We start from the raw sequence: 18,045 nt of genomic DNA on the forward strand, positions 1-18,045 counted from the left end.
GTCTCCCTAGTGCTTCTAACAAATCTTCGTGCTTCCAGGAGGTGTATTTGCTACGTGTGGGAGTTTGAGGGCCTCTGACTGAGGGAAAGGGGTCAGGAGGGGAACTTATTTTCTATCAAATAATCGACAGATAAAAAGTGCAAGAACCACTTTGTTGAAGTTATGGTTCTTCAGTGTGTGATACTTGGTAGATGGGGGCTATACCTGACATCTCATAGTGGTGGAAGGCAAACATAAGATAGGAACATTTTTAATGCTGATTTGATCCAACTGTGCAGGAAACATTGCCTGCATGTAAGTTTAGCATCTTTGCTGTTTTTTGTCTTTCATGCCAGCTCTACGTGGCCACTGAAGCCATCCTCATCGCATTGGTGGGTGCAACTCCTCCCTATGACTGGGATCTCCCAGGGCTCTCAGCTAATCAGAGCCATGGCAACCATTCAGTGAGTGAGCAGAGAGCTTTTGGGGAATGGCTTCTGACTGCCAATGGCAGTGAGATGCATAAACACGTGCACTTCGGCAGCAGCTTCACGTCAATAGTCTCTGAGGTAAGTCTGAAATGGGTTTTGCTGCCTCATGTGAGTAGTAAATCTTACTGAGTTGCTTTTGGGGGACTGGCTGTACTGCTGCTTTCTTGCATACTAATGCATGATTTGATTAGGAAACGAAACAGGTGCTACCTTCAGGTAGAGAACAGGTAAGTGCATCTTTACTGACAACAAAAGCTAGCTTTATTTTGCTCTGCAGATCCAATGTTCTGCTCCAAAACTTCCCACCTTTTCCATATGGAAGTTATATATTGGTCTGGTTCCACATTTGAGCTGGAATCACAACATTCATTTTACTAATGTGCTCAAAATCCTTTATGGACCCTGAGGTCTTTCTAGCCACCTTTGGTGATTCCCTTGTAAGCTCCACTGCACGTAGTACACCCATTGTGCAGCTGGCAAGCAGTGGAGGAACTGGAGAGGAAGTGGCTTCTGCAGTCTTTGGAACTCCAGATATGGGAGAGGACACAGGCAGTGGGGAGTTAAGTGGACAAAGCAACTCTCATTCTATTCCAGAACAAGCTTCTGCTTTATTGGTGTGGCCTCTGTGTTTTGTAAGTGTTTTCTTTCATGGTCTAGTCACAGTCCCTACTGGAATGATTCCAGACTCTGCATTGATGAGTGCAACACCTGCCCTTCCTGGGGCTGTCAGCATCTGTTAATGTCAAATTGTTCTGTACAAGAGCCCTGAATGCATTGGTTCCAAGACCTGAATTTAGAGCTGAACTCTGGAGCTGTGTAGTACCACTAGATAGTTCATGGCTATTGTCCAGAGGTATTAATGCTATCTGAATTACTCATCTAAAGCACTTTATTGGTTATAAGCACATTAATAAAAGTGGTCGGCTTTGGAATAGTATGAAGCTTTGTGTACAAAAGGCATTGCTTCTTACTCTGGTAACAAAGAGGATGTGAGTACTTATGACACTATGTAAATTAAAATTCTAATGGACGGTGGATTTCTTAAGCATTATTTACACCCCAGTAAGGTTTGCAAACTTTCCCTGGGCTTTTTCTTTTTTGTTGGTTGGTTGGGTTTTTTTTAACTTATCCAAGAATCTTTAATTCTCTAAAACTTAATGGTCAGACACGCTTGTAGAGGCTAGCATATGACATAAATTTTATAAAGATTTTTATCATTTTGGTTGCATAAATAAGAAATGCAGGTAAAGAACAAAGTTTACTTGAAAACTAAAAAACTAAAACAAAACAAAACAAAAGAAAAAATCCCAAGGCAACTTGTGTAGATTCTGCTCCATTGTTCTTTAACATACATTTCTTACAAGTCCCATGTGAATAAAATCTTGTTACCTCTCCTGTTTCCCCCTATTAAAACACAGTTTTAAAACAATTTTTAGCTGAATGTGTAGTATATTTGGAAGTTATGTGCTCAATGCAAAGGTTTTGGTGAGATCACACTTAATTGGGGGATAGTTCACCAGTATGTAATTTCATTACTGATATGTCAAAAGATATTTTCTGCATTTGAGGCGGATTTTTTAATTCTTGTCTTGTGACATCACTTACTGATAATGTGACCATTGCAAATTTACACTGAAAAATATTCAAATGTAAAAAGCTTAATTTATGAATAACAAGCATATATGTAACGTGCTTCTATGTAGAAAAGCCTTCAACTGTTTAAAGGGCTTAGATGTTGAGCTTAATTTTCAGAACAAATTTTGCTATGCAACCATATTATCCCCTAATCCCTGAATGATTCAGAAATCATCTAATCTCAACAAATTTCATGTTGGCAGCTTCTTTCATGTTTATACTAAAAGTTAAGGCATGATTCTTGTAGCTCTTATAAAACAAATTGACCATTTTATTTCAGGATAAAATTAATCTCTTATGCAATTATACAAATGTATTTTTCTGGAAATTGTTTTTAAAGTCTGCAGAAGCTTCAAAAGCTGATTTGTGGTCATGTGTTTAGTTTTAGAATTGAATTTTGTCAGTCTTGACGCTTTATTGGCACATTACCTACTGTATCAGTAAACACCTCACCATTAAAGTGACAATTCAAAATGAGTCATATACTGCAAGTTATTTTCTTGGAGCTTATGAATGATGTTTTGTTAACTTCCATAATCTTGGTGAGGTTGAATTGCATGGCTCTGTTCTCATGGTGAGGTAGTTTATAAGTGAGCTTCGAAATAATATAAGCTTTGCTAGAAAGGATATTTAATGGGATTGTAGTAGAGGAAGAGAAGATTATGAGGAGATTAGAGTGTTACTGCAGGGATAATGACATAATCACCAGCTTACCAGCACAGGCAGAAAAGTTGGTTGTCACTAAAAGGAAACATTATCTCAAGGTGCAAGAGAAATAGAAGAGAAGATGTGGAGTGTTTAGAATACAAAAGGAAATAACTTTTAAACAATGACAGCATGGCATATTTTCATTCTGCACTTTTGTGGGGAAAAATTTTCTGTCAGGTTCAACTGGAGACATTGAGTCTGTAAGAATCAAACATTTGAAGATTAGGTTTGTATTTGGAATTGAGAAGAATTGGAAATGACAAAGTATTCTGTAAAAAGAATGAGTATGTGCAGAAAACTTGACTAACATGTCTAAAGCTACCAGAGTATTTCTCAGTGACAAGACAGTTCATAAGGAAGAACATGTGCAGGATTATCTTCAGACATAAACCACAGTTATCTTTTTTCATTGTGTACCTACACGCTGCAGGACATACATCAGTAGGTAGAACTGAGTCTATTTAGGTTGATAGATTTATGTGAGAAAAGGCAGAAAAAGGGAGAGTGGGAGAAAGCTGCAAAAATTAGAGTATTCTGAGGGATCTGTTTTTGATTTCAGAATCAAAGATTGCATGTGATTTGGGGGAACTGTGCAATTGGTTAGTACCCCAAGTGAGTCTGGGATACAGCAGTTGTGTTTTGATGACTGTCTGGTGCTCTACTGAATATGATGCTTAGAAGATTTACAGAGAGTTTGATCTCCTCTAAAATATGTCATCCCCTCCACCTACTAGCTGCTGGTGATCTGCTGAACTGCTTGGATTCTGGTTAATTTGCCTTTTTGTTGGTGTTTGTTTTGTTTTTTCCCTCCATCCAGTGGTTCTTGATTGGCAATGCATCATACAAAGTCAGTGCTGCCAGTTCTTTCTACTTCAGTGGTGTGTTTGTTGGAGCCATCTCCTTTGGTCAGCTCTCAGACCGCTTCGGGAGGAAGAAAGTCTACCTCACAGGTAACCACTGCCACCTAATGAATGAAGTGGTGTCATGTCTCTGAAGATCAGTGGCAGGAGCCCACTTTCTGCTAGAGCTTGATATGCAGCTGTGACTCACGTGTTGTGATTCTGTTTGTTTGTTTTATCCTTCCAATATACTTCAGGAATATAAGTCATGAAAAGAAATTAATATTTGACTGTTCAGTCACCATATGAATATCTGCGAGGTATTCTGGATTTGAGAGTCATGCCATAAGGGCTTACATCCATGCATATTGTGGTCATGGGATCCCTGCAGGTTGCAATTAATATTTCTAGGAATTTTTAATAGTGTTCTTACATGTATAACCTGTTAGGAATTTGTTGCACCTTTTATCTTCTCTCTGCATGATTTAATTTTTATGTATTTGTGATCCTCATAGTGTTTTAAAGCTCATAAGCTTTTTTACTATGCTTGGATCACGTATTTTAAACTGCATGTTTTGGGTATGTATAAAGTTTTGTGTCAGTGGATGAGCACATAGAATTTAAAAAATGGATTTTTTTTTTTTTTTTAAAGGAGCAACCTCATTCAAAGCAGATAAAGGGGGGGCCTGCTATGCAGTGCAAAGCCACCATGTTTTGTCCCCTTGCAATGTTTCTTTTCTCTAGTTTCTATACACTGCTTTCTAAGAATGAGTGGAGATATTTGGTCGTGTATTTAATCTGTATTGGGGATAAATGTCAAACCATCTTAAGTGGAGTCAGACAGTGGTTCTGAGTATATGAAAAGAATTGTCCATCATGAACTGAATTTGAAGATTTAATACTGCAAGCTATGTATCAAAACCCACTCCTTTTGTGTCCTCCCTCTATGATATGACTCCAGGTATTTAAGTTTCTGCCCAAACCTGTGGTGGTATAGTTGACTGATTGCTCAGGACAGATGCCAGTGAACATCAAGTAAAGATACTAGTAAATGCTTTGTTTCTTTAGGTACTCTTCTGAAGTGAAACTTTACTGTGTTTTTCAGGTTTTGCTCTTGACATCTTGTTTGCCATTGCAAATGGATTCTCACCCTCCTATGAATTCTTTGCCATCTCTCGATTCTTGGTAGGAATGATGAATGGTGGGATGTCACTGGTAGCCTTTGTTCTACTGAATGAGTGTGTGGGTACTGCCTACTGGGCATTAGCAGGTAATGTGCCTTTATTGTCAGAATTTATAGATTTCAGCCTCTCACACCACTTGAGACACACCAAAGCTAACACCATAGCAGTTGCAAATTTAGCTCTACTTGAGCATTTCTGTGACCAGTCTTTGAACTCTGCTTCGTTTAATATGAGCCTCGGGCAAGCAGAGTAGATTACTTGGGGCCGTTCAGGTTTCTGCATCACTCAAGTTGGCAGAGGTCCAGCTGAAACATCTCCTGTGAATGTTACCCAGCTAAATACTCATCCAAGGGTTGTCACAGCCGAGCACTGTCCATCAGAATTTTGGACTCTGCTAAACAGAGCTTAGTGTTTGTGTACTGACTATCAATTCTTTCCTTCCTGGCAGTTCTCAAAAAGAAATCAAAAGTGCTTTTTATATAATGGGAAGATGAGACAACTGTTGTTTATATGTTAAAAAAAACAAAAGTTGTCCCATGTGGTAATTAACCTTAGAATTTAGAACAAAAAATACAGACACCCTTAGCTGTCTTGGTTGCTGGTGCCGGACCTGTCCTTCAGACATGATGTGTATAACCTGTACTGTTACAGCTAGAGGGCTGGACTTACCCAGTCTGTGCCAAGTGCCAAAGAAGTGCTATGCTGAGATTGTTTTAAAGTAGGGTATCTTACAAAAGGTGAAAGCTACAAATAAATACTATATGTTCCTAACATACCTAATTTTCAATGGTTTGTAGTATTTATTTTTACACATAGGAAGCTGAAACATACTTATATTTGGAATTAGAAGACTTAACTCTTTATGGGGCTTTGGGTGCACAGGATGTAGAAGAGTGCTTTTGGGGCTCTTATTGATCATTGCAATTAGATGTAATTCATCTGCCCTCCTTGAGTGAACAGAATATTCTTTGGTCAAAGAGGTGTGTGGTTTTGTCTGTATTGCTGAATGAATTTTTGTTAATGAAGAGTTAGTTTTTGTCTGATCCTGTGTGTTGAGATTTACTAGTGTTTCTTAAAGGAGTGATAATGTTTTGTTTTTAATTGTATGTTAGGTTCTATTGGTGGCTTGTTCTTTGCTGTGGGAATTGCCCAGTATGCTTTATTAGGGTACTTCATTCGTTCCTGGAGGACTCTGGCTGTTGTGGTTAACCTGGAAGGAACAATCGTCTTTATTCTCTCTCTGTAAGTTATTTTTCAAAGTTTCATAAAGAAAGAAATTTAAAAAATAAACAAACAAAACCAAGTAACAAAACCAAACAACTAAGTCAAGATGCCTTTCTAGGATAGCATGAAATGGTGTAAATAACGTATTTCTCTCAGCTTTTACCACCCCATGTTCTGTGGTTTGTTCAAACAGTAATGCTGCAATGTTTGACAACGTTAGTCTACATTGTATGGTATATGCATAATTACTGTAGATGGGAACAGTCTCAGAGTAGTATAGAAGCACATCCTATTCTTTAGCTGGTATATGTGGATGATCTAAACTGTTGTCTGGTATGCTACAAGGCACTACACATACGTGTTAAGAGATGGAGAAATGGTTTTGTGGTTATGTGATAACACAATTTCTCCTATAAGTTTCTCTTATAATTGTGCTTACACAGAAGCAACAGCATCAAAATTGCTTGCACATACAGTCTTAAAGGTGACATGCAAAAGAAATGGGCAGCTTCCTTTTATTTTTTCAAATGCGATCTTTTTGGAGATAGTAGGGGGTTTGTGTTTGTGGATTTTAGCACTCAAAGCTATGTGATGCACTGTGCTTTTCTTTTCTTACCTACTTCCTGACATCTAAATCTCAGTAACTGAAAGAAGAAAATAACTTTAGGTGCTGTTTAAACTAAAGTGTTTTTTATTTTCCTTTCCAACATCTATTTAACTTCAGTAACTCTTTGGATAAAGCCTTTGCTAAAGAATCCACATGCCCTTTCAAAGGAAGCATCAGAACTCAGGAAAAGGTCTCAGAGGCTGTTCATGAGGTGAAAGGGAGAGCTGACACTTCGGATATTTCAAAACTTAGTGGTGCTTGGGGCTTTTGGCGAAAAAATTTTAACTTTCAGATTGCTAGGTACAATTTTTTTAAATGAGTTATGCTTGGGACTTCAGAGCTGTGCTCAGAGGCCTATCTTGCTATAAGAAAGGGGATTTTATTCCAAATTTCACACTACCTTCCTCCCACATGGCTTAAAAATTACTCTGTGCAGAAAATACAATCAGATTTTTATCATGGGGAAGAAAATACATTCTTTTCTAATCTCTTTCCTTTTATAAAAGCACAGAATCACTTTCTTCAAAATTTAGTGGTAAAATGTCATTTCTGGTCAGAGGCAAAAGTCCTAAAAAGCTTCTGGCAAAATACTAAAGTTTAAATTAGTTCTGAAAATCCAAAAGTAATAGAAGAAGATTTGTTTTGTAGTCCATGTTGAAGTTTATAGACCTGTCGAGTGAACAGTGCACGTGAGGAGCATGACTTTCATGCAGCATCTGCCTTCCTGTCTAGAGGAGAGAATTTGGTAAAAAGTTGGAAAATGAGAAATGGAATTGGTCTTATGGAAAATGAGAAGTGGAACTAGTTGGTCTTACTAAAACATCCTGTGTTACTTGTAGTAATGTGTGCCTTCTTAATTCTGGGTCTTCCAAAGACAGGGTCCTAATCATACTGTAACTTGTGATATTGTCCTTTCTATGTGTGTGTCTATGTATACACTCAGTGTAATTTCTTGGTATCTAAATTACATATATCTTACGTTTCCTTTCGCTGTGATTTGTCTCTCTTTCAATTAAGTCAATTTTATACCTAAAGGGCTGTATTTCAGCCTTGTTCCCATAGGCAGGTCAAGCCTAATGGAAAAGAAAAACCCTAAGGGTGTCTGTGTATGTGTGTTTCAGATTCATTCCCGAGTCCCCCCGCTGGCTCTATTCTCAAGGCCGTCTGAATGAGGCAGAAGATGCTCTCTACCTCATTGCCAAGAGGAACCGCAAGCAGAAGTGCACTTTTTCATTGAAACTCCCAGCAGAGAGGGGCTCCAGAGAGGCTGGCAGCTTTTTGGATCTGTTCCGATACAGGATTCTCTTGGGACGCACCTTGATCATGATGTTTACCTGGTACTTGAAATACTCTGTAGGCCCAGCTTTGCTACTGTGGCCTCTTTAAGTCTTTGAGAGAATATGTTGCTGGGAATTGGCTCATCCTGCAGATTGTACTTAGTCTCAGCCTGTGTTGTTAGGGACACTGTACCTAAAAAGGATCCTTTATAGTATTTCAGTATGTATTAACAGTATTTTCTTAGTGCATTTCTAACATTAAGCCATTTTTAACATGAAACAGTCTAGTTCTGAGGTGTTTTATCTTCGCATTTCTGTCTTGCTTTTTGAGTCTCGAAATAGTTGAGAACTACCTATTCTCTTCTGACCCCTGCTGAGATTAGTCACGCTGTCCTCCTCTTAGGCCCAGTTCTGTCAGTATTTTGTCACGTGGGTTATTGTTTGTTTTGTGTGTGAGGAGCCCATGAGCAGGTGGGTGGCCTACCTTGTGGAATGAGCATGTTTATTTTCTTCAGAGAAAGCGCTGCCAGTGCTTGCAGTTGTTGTAGCGAGGAACAGGAGCCCACCATGCTCCCTCTGGTCACTAGCAGAAATTTAACTCCAAAAGTGCCTGTTTTGTTTGAGAGAGCTCTGCTAGCCCTGAGATCTTTTGCTGCTACTTTGTAATAAACCTTATGTATGGCACAGTGTGTGAGTCCCCTGGCATTACTGCTCATACAGTTGCTTTTATAATGTGTATATTTGGGAGAAATGTATTAAGAATAAACCAAATGATTTTGTCAGCAGACAACACAGAGCTGTTTTCCTGTTGCTTTTCCAAATGCTTACTGCAGAATAAATAATTCGTTGTTTTGTTCCGTAAATGAGAATTGATGATTTCCTGCCGAATGAGTTAGTAACCAGTTTCTTTACTTTCTGTAAAGACGATGGTCTTTACAGGGATGTACAAGATGACAGAGTTACAAAAGAAAAGTTAAACAGAGATGGAGAATTAATAAACTGGACCAGCAGAATATAAAAGGGGGTCAAAGTGTCGTTTGAACTGCTGGAGATATTTAGTTTGTGTGCAGTTGGAAACGTATAGATGAAGGTGAGACCTGATAAAAACAAAAAGGCCAAAGACATTTTTGAAGTCAACTGATATAATCATGATGATATTTAACTCGATTCTGGTTTATGCATGTTCTTTTTAAGAGTAGTCTTAAGTTTAACTCAGTAATAAGTCAAGAATTGGGTCTGTGAAGGGACAGAATGGTTTCTTTGCCTAGAAGGCATCATACACTTGTAGAGAAACATTTTAGACCTATCTTCTGAAATGCTAAATATAGTTTATAGTGTATTGTGCCAGACCAGTGCTTTGATTTGGCAGTCAAAGTGTCAGCTCTGATTTTACTTTTCTTTTAATTCTGTCTTTTGCAGGTTTGTGTGCAGCTTGGTTTACTATGGTCTTACCCTTAATGTGGGTGACTTAGGTGGAAGTATTTATGCCAATTTAGCCCTTTCAGGCTTGATAGAAATCCCAGCGTACCCAATCTGTATTTACTTGATTAACCAAAAATGGTAAGTATGGAACTTATTAACCCATTCAGGGTTTTTTTATAACTTTTCTCAAAGATAACGTTTCCCATATATTGCATCTCCTGTCTTGTACCTGTTGTGTGGGGCTTCCCGCTTCAATTTGAAAGTGCCATGATATATCTTTATTTCAAATAGCAGTTTAACTTGTTTTCAAGATAATAGTGAGCCATCTCGGTTTGGCTCAGATGAGGCTGATCTAGCTCAGCCGAGCCTGGCTGTGCTGACTCCATGCTAACACTAGATAGCGTTCTTCCCACCGCTGTGGGATGTGATCCCCATCCTCACTGCTGGGACAAAGCTATCGAGACTCAGCTGGAGCTGTCTCAGCTGGAGCTGTTGTGTGGTCTCATGCAGCACTACCTGTGTGTGCTAGTATGTGAGGAGAGCAGGTATTTATTTAGTCTTTTCCTGAACCATGATACTCTGGACAATGTCGCTCACGTTTTGTAGAATTCGCCTCCTGATCTCTTCTCTGTGTGTCCCCCAAGGAGGTTCATAAATGTGCACACACAGAGGGAAGCAAATCAAAATCCTAGAAGCTGTCAGCCAGTGCAGAAAGTTGGTGCTCATTTTGCAATAGAAGCTAGTTTAAAAACGGTGTGAGAGGAAGTGTTGGTGGAAGATGGCATTCAGAATTCCCAACTGCAATTAAAGAGTCAGTGTGAACTTAGAGGTTGCATTGCTCTGCAAACTACAGACCTAATGCAGAATAAAGCTTTGTTATCCTTGCATCTCAGGTTTGGTCGTAAGCGAACACTGAGTGCATTTCTATTCCTGGGAGGATTGGCTTGTCTTATTGTCATGTTTCTTCCTAAAAGGAAAGGTGAGTATTTCCTTTTGTTTCTGGAGTATGGGATAAAGATAGGTAAAGGCAGCATCCTACAGCCTAAGAATTTGATGGTTGCTCGTAGATCAGGCTCATACCACGTGTGAGTCTCAATTTTTGAAATCAGAGAAGCTAACTCACAAAAAGAATAAACAACAATCTTCCTAAGACCTTAAGGAAAGCTTGTTAAGAAGTTTTGGATTTGAACTTTTGCCTTTGGATTCTGCCCTTTACTTCTGATCACATCAGTTGCTCCTTTCCAAATTTTCTGATGTAATCCCAAAGGGTGATGTTTCTTGTGGTATCTCCATTAGCCAAATGATATGTCCATCTAAGTAGTACCCATGCAACTTGTATGTATCTGTCAAAGTGAAAGACCAATGTCAAAAGATCCAAAGAACTGAGTCTTGGAACAAGTTCCCATCTTTTCCTTATGGCTCTGTAATGTTCAAGACTAGTGTGATTGCGGTATTAGTAGTGTGGCCACATAACTTTCAGTTCAGAGAGCATTCTGATAATCTTTTGAAGCAAGGGGTCTTTAAGAAATGTGAAATTAAATGTCTTTTTTGTTGAGACACACTAGTGTTAATTTTCATATGTTTATCGAAATGATAGAAACAAAATTACAGAATAATTTTTCTTTTGAAAACCAGAGATGTAAACTCACCTCACTTGTAAGATTTGTGGATGTATAACACCTTTGAAGAGTGATTAAAAAAATTAAACATTTAGGATAGAGCACATAAGTTGCTCTAGATGGCAATGAATCTAATAGGTGAAGCATTTTTTTAAAGGGATGCAACTCAAGTTTCCAGAATTATTCCAGATGCTAGAGCCTGGACACTCAGAGATATTCTGGTTCAACTGGTATCAGTCATCAAGTAGTTTTTGCATATCAGTCCAAATAAAACATGTGAAAAGAGGGGATAGAATTGCAAGACTCCAGAAAATCAGCTGTGTACTGAACTGCCAAATTCAGACGGGCAAAATACCTTAGGAAGTGAAATGGCTCACTGGCCAGAAGGAAGCACCTGTTTCAGCTGGGCATGAGCTCTGATGTGCCTGATTGAAGCGAGTAAGAACTAGCTGTTCTGACAAAAGTAAGCTGGATGGGATGTTTGGTATGGTCCTTTACAGCATCTTCCTTCCAGAGTAATAATGTTAGAAGCAGGTAATGATACTATAGAATTGACACTGAATCTCTTGTTACTGAAAAAACCTACTCACTTTTGAAAAATGTATCACTCTTTTCTTCAACTTACCAATGGAACTAGTTTAGTATTTAATTAGTGTTAGACTCTGAAAATACTGAGTTATAGTTTCAGCTCTTAGACTCTTCACTAGATTCCTGCTCACTCCATACTATTGTGTAATTGAAATCATTAGAGATGTATTTGAGTTCTCAAAAGCCTTAAAAGGGTCACATTTTCTCCATCAGATACTGGAGTGTTTGCAGTGGTGAATAGTCACTCTCTATCTTTGCTGGGGAAACTGACAATCAGTGCTGCGTTTAACATTGTCTACATCTACACATCAGAACTTTATCCCACAGTGATCAGGTAACACAAGTTAATTTTTAAGTCTTCATTTCTGTGGTTCTCTTAGCTGACCATCTTTTACTTCTCTGTTAGTTTTTTTCTGTTAACTATACCTTTTCATTTGAATTTTTCAGTTACATATAATGGTTATCTCTAGTTTTACATGTTAAATTTCTTCCCTTATCCTCTTCTCACTTTGTCTTCCCTCAAATTTGCAGTGTTCTCTTCAGACTAACCGTGTTTCTATATAACAGTAAAATAGTCCTCTGGCTGCTTGGCGTGCTTACGACTCTCCTTCCCCCAATGAGGATAGCAATAGTAACTGCTGATATTTCTTTTAATGAGTGATATCTTACTTTTTCAGTACTTTGTGAAGCACACAACTCTATTATCATACTTGCTTAACCAGGAACATTGAAGATGACTGATCAATAAGCTTTGTAAAAGTAACTTGATGCTTCATAGGCCCTATATAAGCAACAGTAAGGTTTCACTCACTAGAGGCAGAAATATCCTGTGCTTGGGCTGACAGAGCAGACAAAAGCATCTACCATACGGGTGCCTATGATGATCAGCCACCAGTGAAACTATACAGTGCTGTTTGTCATGGGTGGGCAATTCTGCTGATTAATAGGATTTGGATAAATTAATTCAGCCAGAGTTTCACACAGAGACAAGATGCATGAACTGAAATCACACAAGTTTTGTCTCTCTACATGTGTCTCTATGTTAGAATTCTGAACGTAAAGGGGACTTTTGCTTCATTTTAATTACAAAAATGTTTCATTCCTGTCTTGGGATGCTTTCAGTTATATTTGACTTTTCTTTGCCAGTTAATGTGCTGAGGGTGATGACTGATGAGGTTTTTTCTTGCTCAGTGGCACTTTTCAAAAGATTAATTATTTTTGTTTTTTTTCTTAGGAATGTTGGAATGGGTGCCTGCTCCATGTTTTCTCGTGTTGGTGGAATCATTGCACCTTTTGTCCCTTCCTTGGTTAGTCTGAACTTCTGTTATGTATATTTTTGTTTTGTGGTTCTGATGTATCAGAGCCTTACAGAGATGGGAATATTTTTGATGGATTATGTATGTAAACTAAGATATGTAAGTTGCATACCTTAACAGTATCATGGTAGGCCAAAGGCATTGCAGTGTCATCTGTGTGATTAGACAAAATCTCAGCATTATTTAATTTAGAAGGTATTTTATCTCTAGTAAAAAATTTTGGGATTTAACTAGTGGACCCTAGCAATATAGTAATTTCAAATTACCTAGATGGCGATACCCAGTTTTAAACCCTAAGCAAGTAATAGCAGAAAAACCATATAGTTAAAGGATCTAGTGTGTCAAAATAAAGCATATGGGCTCAATAACTTGTGTTTCTGAGAATAAATTAGTTTTACTGCCAGTGCACTTCATGGTGTATAAACATCAGCAAATTAGTTTATCTTTCAATGAATGAAGATGATGATGTGGAGATCTGATACACTGGCAAGGCTTTTGAGCACAAACTTCACAGCAGTCTGTCAAGGCAAATTAAAATTCTGAAGAACAAAACGTGGGGAAGATATTGTTATTTTCCTCTGCTTATATTTTTATGTATATGCAGGTGAAAGAGTGTGCCAGTTTTTCACATCAGCTGCTTGCAATTCCTTTAATGTGACAGATTTTATCTGAGGTAACTTTGTGCTCTGCCATTTGCTCTCTTATATGTGAGGCAGAAGGCTCACAAAAAGGCAGGTGAGCATAGGGAGCTCTTTAATCTGCAGAATGAAACGCTGGGTAGGTGAGAGTGTGAGAAGCCCTGGGCTACAACAGGCAAAGCCAACACTGGTGCTGGTCTGCCAGGTACATTTAATAGGCAGCTTTTATGTAGCGGTTTTGTCATCAATTATATTGTGTCTAGCAGAGGTTTGATACTGCCTGAGACATAAATCTTGAATCATCATGCTTGAAGGGGTTCCATGAAAATAGCTCTGTTTAAGTAACAAATTAACATTGATTTGAGAAAATAATTAAGTATGTTTGTGATTTGGAATGTCTTTGACTATTTTAATGTGCTTTCAGTGTCTTTAGTCTGGGGATCTTATAATAGTAAGAATAGGACAAGTTAATTGCTGAGGTAAGAGGTGGCATGTTGGTCTTCCATTTGATCACAGCCTGTTATTTTCCTCAATTTAGAATTGCTCTTTCCTATACAAGATGAAACAAATAGCTAAACTCTTGCCCTTTTCTAAAATGAGCCTGCTTTATTGGTTATCTGAATGTACACATTATGGAGCTATGTTGTAGATAACTTGAATTTTTTGTATCCACCTTTCCTCTGTGTAGTTTGGCTTGTAATAGGCCATGTGAGAACAGGGACAGGCATCAGAAGAGAACTATAAACATTGCTTAGGCTGTCACAATCACAAGTGGTGACAGGAAGACCAAAGCTCAGTTGAAGCTAAAACTAGCAAGAAACATACATAGGGATTCTATCAGCTAAAGGAAATTCAGTGAAAATGTTTAGCCTGCTGTGAAATGGGATGGGCATCCTGTGGATGACATGGAATAAGCTGAAATACTTAAGCTTTAGTCTTGACAGGCAAAGCCTGACCCCATGACAGTCTGCCTATCAGCACAGTTGAGGAAGTGGAAGACCAGCAAACAGTAGGAGGAGCAGTAGGTTCAAGAACACTTAAAGCTGAAAGCTTTCCATTCCATGGGATAGGATTCCCTAGGAGTTGATGAAAGAGCTGATTGTGATAGTGAGGCAATTGTCCATCATATGTGATAAGCCATCATCATAGTGAAGGATCACTGATAGCTGTGGGAGTAAAATGGCTAATGCTGTGTGCATCTTAAATATCAGGAAGTGGAAACAGGGTGTTACAGCCTGAGCAGCTTGAACTCAGTCTCTGGGAAGGTTGAGACATGATCTCTCAGAATCTATTTCTAAGCATGTGAAGGCAAGGAAGGTAATCAGGATCAGTGAACATGGGTTTACTAAGAATAATTCATTTCAGCCAGTTGGATTTGATAGTCATTTAATCACAGAAGGTAATACAAATGAGGAAAGGGAGGAGAGCAGGGAAGGCTTTTGTAAGGCTTGTGAGACTATCCTACATTATTAGCATTTGGAAGCTGAGGAAATGTGTCCTGGATGGAAGGAATATTAAATTTGAATGTTGTATGGACCACCAGGGTCAAAGGGATAGTGGTGGGGTCAATATTTGGTGGCTAGTGAAAAGCGAAAGGTAAGACTGAATGCATCCTCCTTTTTAGAGAATGCAAAATAAGGAGGAGTAGCAAGAGCCCAGTGGGACTTTCTGGGCCAACAGAAATCCCATGAAGGCTAACAAGAAGAATAAAATTCTGTTCGTAGTGTGGACTTACTGCATGGTCATTACAGTCTGGGAACCAACTGGCTGAGTAGCAGCCTTGCTGGAAGAGACAGGTTAAGTGGAAGCCAGCCCTCTTGTCACAGACAGATAGACTTCACACCGAGCTACATCAGGCCCAATTCAGTATGTGGCTCACAGATTAATTACCTTTCTAGTTTGAGAGGGATGTTGAAAAATCTAGAGAGCGTCTAGTGGAGAGTAACCAAAATGATCAGGAGCCTAGGGCACATGGCTCCAGGTGAACACTGGGTCTTACACCTTGGTTCTTCCCAACTATGTGGAACAGTTCAGAAGGGGTCGATGGACATGAGTTTTGTGGTTAGATAGGAAGTTTTGGGGGTTAGGTAGGAAATTTGGAAAATAATCTTTTTGAGAGGCTTTAGGCAGCATCGGAACAGTCTCCTTTTTGGGGAATATCCATCCTTGCAGTTTTTTCAATACTTGGTTACACAAAGCTATGATTGACTTGGTCTAGTGGTGGCTGTAGTTGTGCTTGAAGTAGGTGGTTGGCCTAGATGACCCAAGAGATCTCCAAGCAGCATGTCTGTGTTTCTGTGGTTTCTGTTCCCTACTACAAAAGGATGTTGCATTTGTTAAAAAATACACGTGTTATGGGAAAGAATTGAGTTCAAATTCAGCAGGCGTTTCTTTTAAAGTTCATCCCAAAATCTGTGTGGATCTAATAGTATTAATATGATACAACTGACAATATTGGTAAAAGAACAAACAAACAAATAAAAAACAACAGAAGGATCGGTAACTTTATACTAAATAGGAACACAAACACATGGCATGGGGATTGGTTGTAAAGGCTGAGTGCTTTAATAGGCAGTATGAACTACAGGGAACCAATCTCAATGTAACTCTGTTATTTTTTCCAGAAATCTGTACAGTGGTCTCTGCCTTACATTGTGTTTGGAGCGACTGGTCTGTTGTCTGGGCTCTTAAGCTTATTGTTACCAGAGACCTTAAACAGCCCTTTGCTAGAAACTATTTCAGACCTGCAGGTATGCTCGTACTGGAGGCTGGGAGATGAAGCCATGACATTGCAAGCCCTAGATGGCTCACAGGTATATTAATTTTTTTCCTAGTACTTTTTCTGCTGTGTTTATTTCAGCTGTCAGCTTGAATATGCCACTCTAAATAAATTAGGATAGTGATTCGTGGCCTGTGGAGGATAGGCCCCAAGGAGATAGAGAAGATAGTTTAGTAACCCTACCATCACGTCTGGAAATGCAGGCTGAAACATAGCTGGGTTAATTCATCCCTTCAAGGCCAGAAGCTTACAGTATTTCCCTTTGGGATAAAGTGATGTTTGTGCCTTTCTAATCTCTGAGAAGGATTGCTGCAGCATGCTTCATCCAAAGCTGGCCACTGAAGCCTGAGAAGCCTTAGATGGTAACAAAAACAAAAGCCTGTTTGTGAAGAGCTGTTCTCAAAGGCAGCACCCTGTACTCCTGACCTGCCTGGACTGTTCTGCAGTGCCAGTTGTTAGGTCTGTCCTAGAGAGGCTTTAAATGGGTTAAAGCTAGACTAAGAGGCTTTAAATGGGTTAAGCTAGACTAACCTCCGATACGTCTCCCACCGTTGACTCTGGGAAATGAGATTTGTCGAAAACATTGGAACTACAAAACTCCCAGGCATAAGCATAAATAAATGTGGCAGCAGCATGTTTTGCAGTCAGGTTTCCTTGAATGTTGTTTTTCACATCACTTTATACTTCATTTTTTTAAACTCCTTGGCATCTGCATCCTCCAGTCACGTGGAGATTTTTTAACATGGCTGCTCCTATGTGACTGAAATGGGATTAGAAAGAAGTAGCTGGAGAAGCTGGAAGTGGGTGTTCGAACTTGGGTAAAGTTTTAATGGTCTCAGAATTTTAAGTATTGATGGACTAGTGGTTCATGGACGATAGATTAAGTGGTCAGAAGACTTGAAGGGAAACTCGTGACAAAAAATGTTAGTTACTCCATTAGGCTGAGATGAGATGGGATTCTTTAGCACCTTTTACTTTCATTTGCTTAGTTTTGGGTCAAGCACTCTGAGATTCACAGGTAGTCATACTTATTTTCTCAGGAGGCTGAGTAGCATGTGTTTCTAGAATGAGAAGAGTTGCTTCCTATCAGAGACTTCAACATATTGCCTTGTTTACCGATTTTAGCTGTAATAGTTCTTGACAGGACAGCACAGTTTTAGTGACAAAAGCACCCTTTAAGAAAGCTTGAAAGAGACAGTCCTCTAACAATTAATTTTATACCTTAGCTACTTCACATGCATATTTTATAAACATTTTCGGTCATACTGGATAACGTGTTATGGCACCACATTCTTGCTGACTACACAAATCCATCATATATGTTTACATCAACTGTTATTTTGGTAATTACATCATTATTACATCTTATTGTGCAGATGGTTTACCAATGAAAGCAAATCTAGCAAGCAGTGCAGGTGTTATAACTTAGGGGGAGGGAAGTCATATTTTTATTTCCTTTTTTAACCAACCAGGGTCAGTATTGCCCTTTGAGGTGCCAAGTTTTGTCTATCAGGATTCTCACAACTTGGTTCACTTATGTCAATCAGTTTTCTCAGGTTTAACTTTTCCTTGCTTATTCTTCTGTATGCTTCTTTAAAATCCCACCCTGAACAGGACCCACAGAAGGAAAAAAAAGTAAAATTGAGAACATTCTTCAGGAACCCTTTGGCCAGATGGATAAAAATTATTGAATCCAAATGGAAAAGTCCTTGGTTCAGGCGTGAACTAATCCTGTAACT

The 18,045-nt window shown here is 38.8% G+C and overlaps 1 protein-coding gene across 4 annotated transcripts in view; it reads left to right on the top strand.

Moving 5' to 3' along the window:
* The window catches only part of SLC22A15 (solute carrier family 22 member 15), a 51,349-nt gene that overhangs the window by 12,317 nt on the left and 20,987 nt on the right, over positions 1 to 18,045 (top strand). For all 4 annotated transcript variants that reach the window (XM_039388889.1, XM_027730318.2, XM_027730317.2 and 1 more), the window contains 10 exons: positions 336 to 548; positions 3,631 to 3,763; positions 4,758 to 4,922; positions 5,949 to 6,078; positions 7,789 to 8,004; positions 9,364 to 9,504; positions 10,260 to 10,345; positions 11,787 to 11,907; positions 12,808 to 12,880; positions 16,152 to 16,340. In XM_039388889.1, the coding sequence (XP_039244823.1) occupies positions 336 to 548; positions 3,631 to 3,763; positions 4,758 to 4,922; positions 5,949 to 6,078; positions 7,789 to 8,004; positions 9,364 to 9,504; positions 10,260 to 10,345; positions 11,787 to 11,907; positions 12,808 to 12,880; positions 16,152 to 16,340 (1,467 nt within the window). The remainder of the gene's footprint in view (positions 1 to 335; positions 549 to 3,630; positions 3,764 to 4,757; positions 4,923 to 5,948; positions 6,079 to 7,788; positions 8,005 to 9,363; positions 9,505 to 10,259; positions 10,346 to 11,786; positions 11,908 to 12,807; positions 12,881 to 16,151; positions 16,341 to 18,045) is intronic.

The sequence above is a fragment of the Pipra filicauda genome, unplaced genomic scaffold (genome assembly GCF_003945595.2).
Source record: "Pipra filicauda isolate LSUMZ 115617 unplaced genomic scaffold, ASM394559v2 scaffold69_size3009148_pilon, whole genome shotgun sequence".
Classification (NCBI taxonomy): Eukaryota; Metazoa; Chordata; class Aves; order Passeriformes; family Pipridae; genus Pipra; species Pipra filicauda.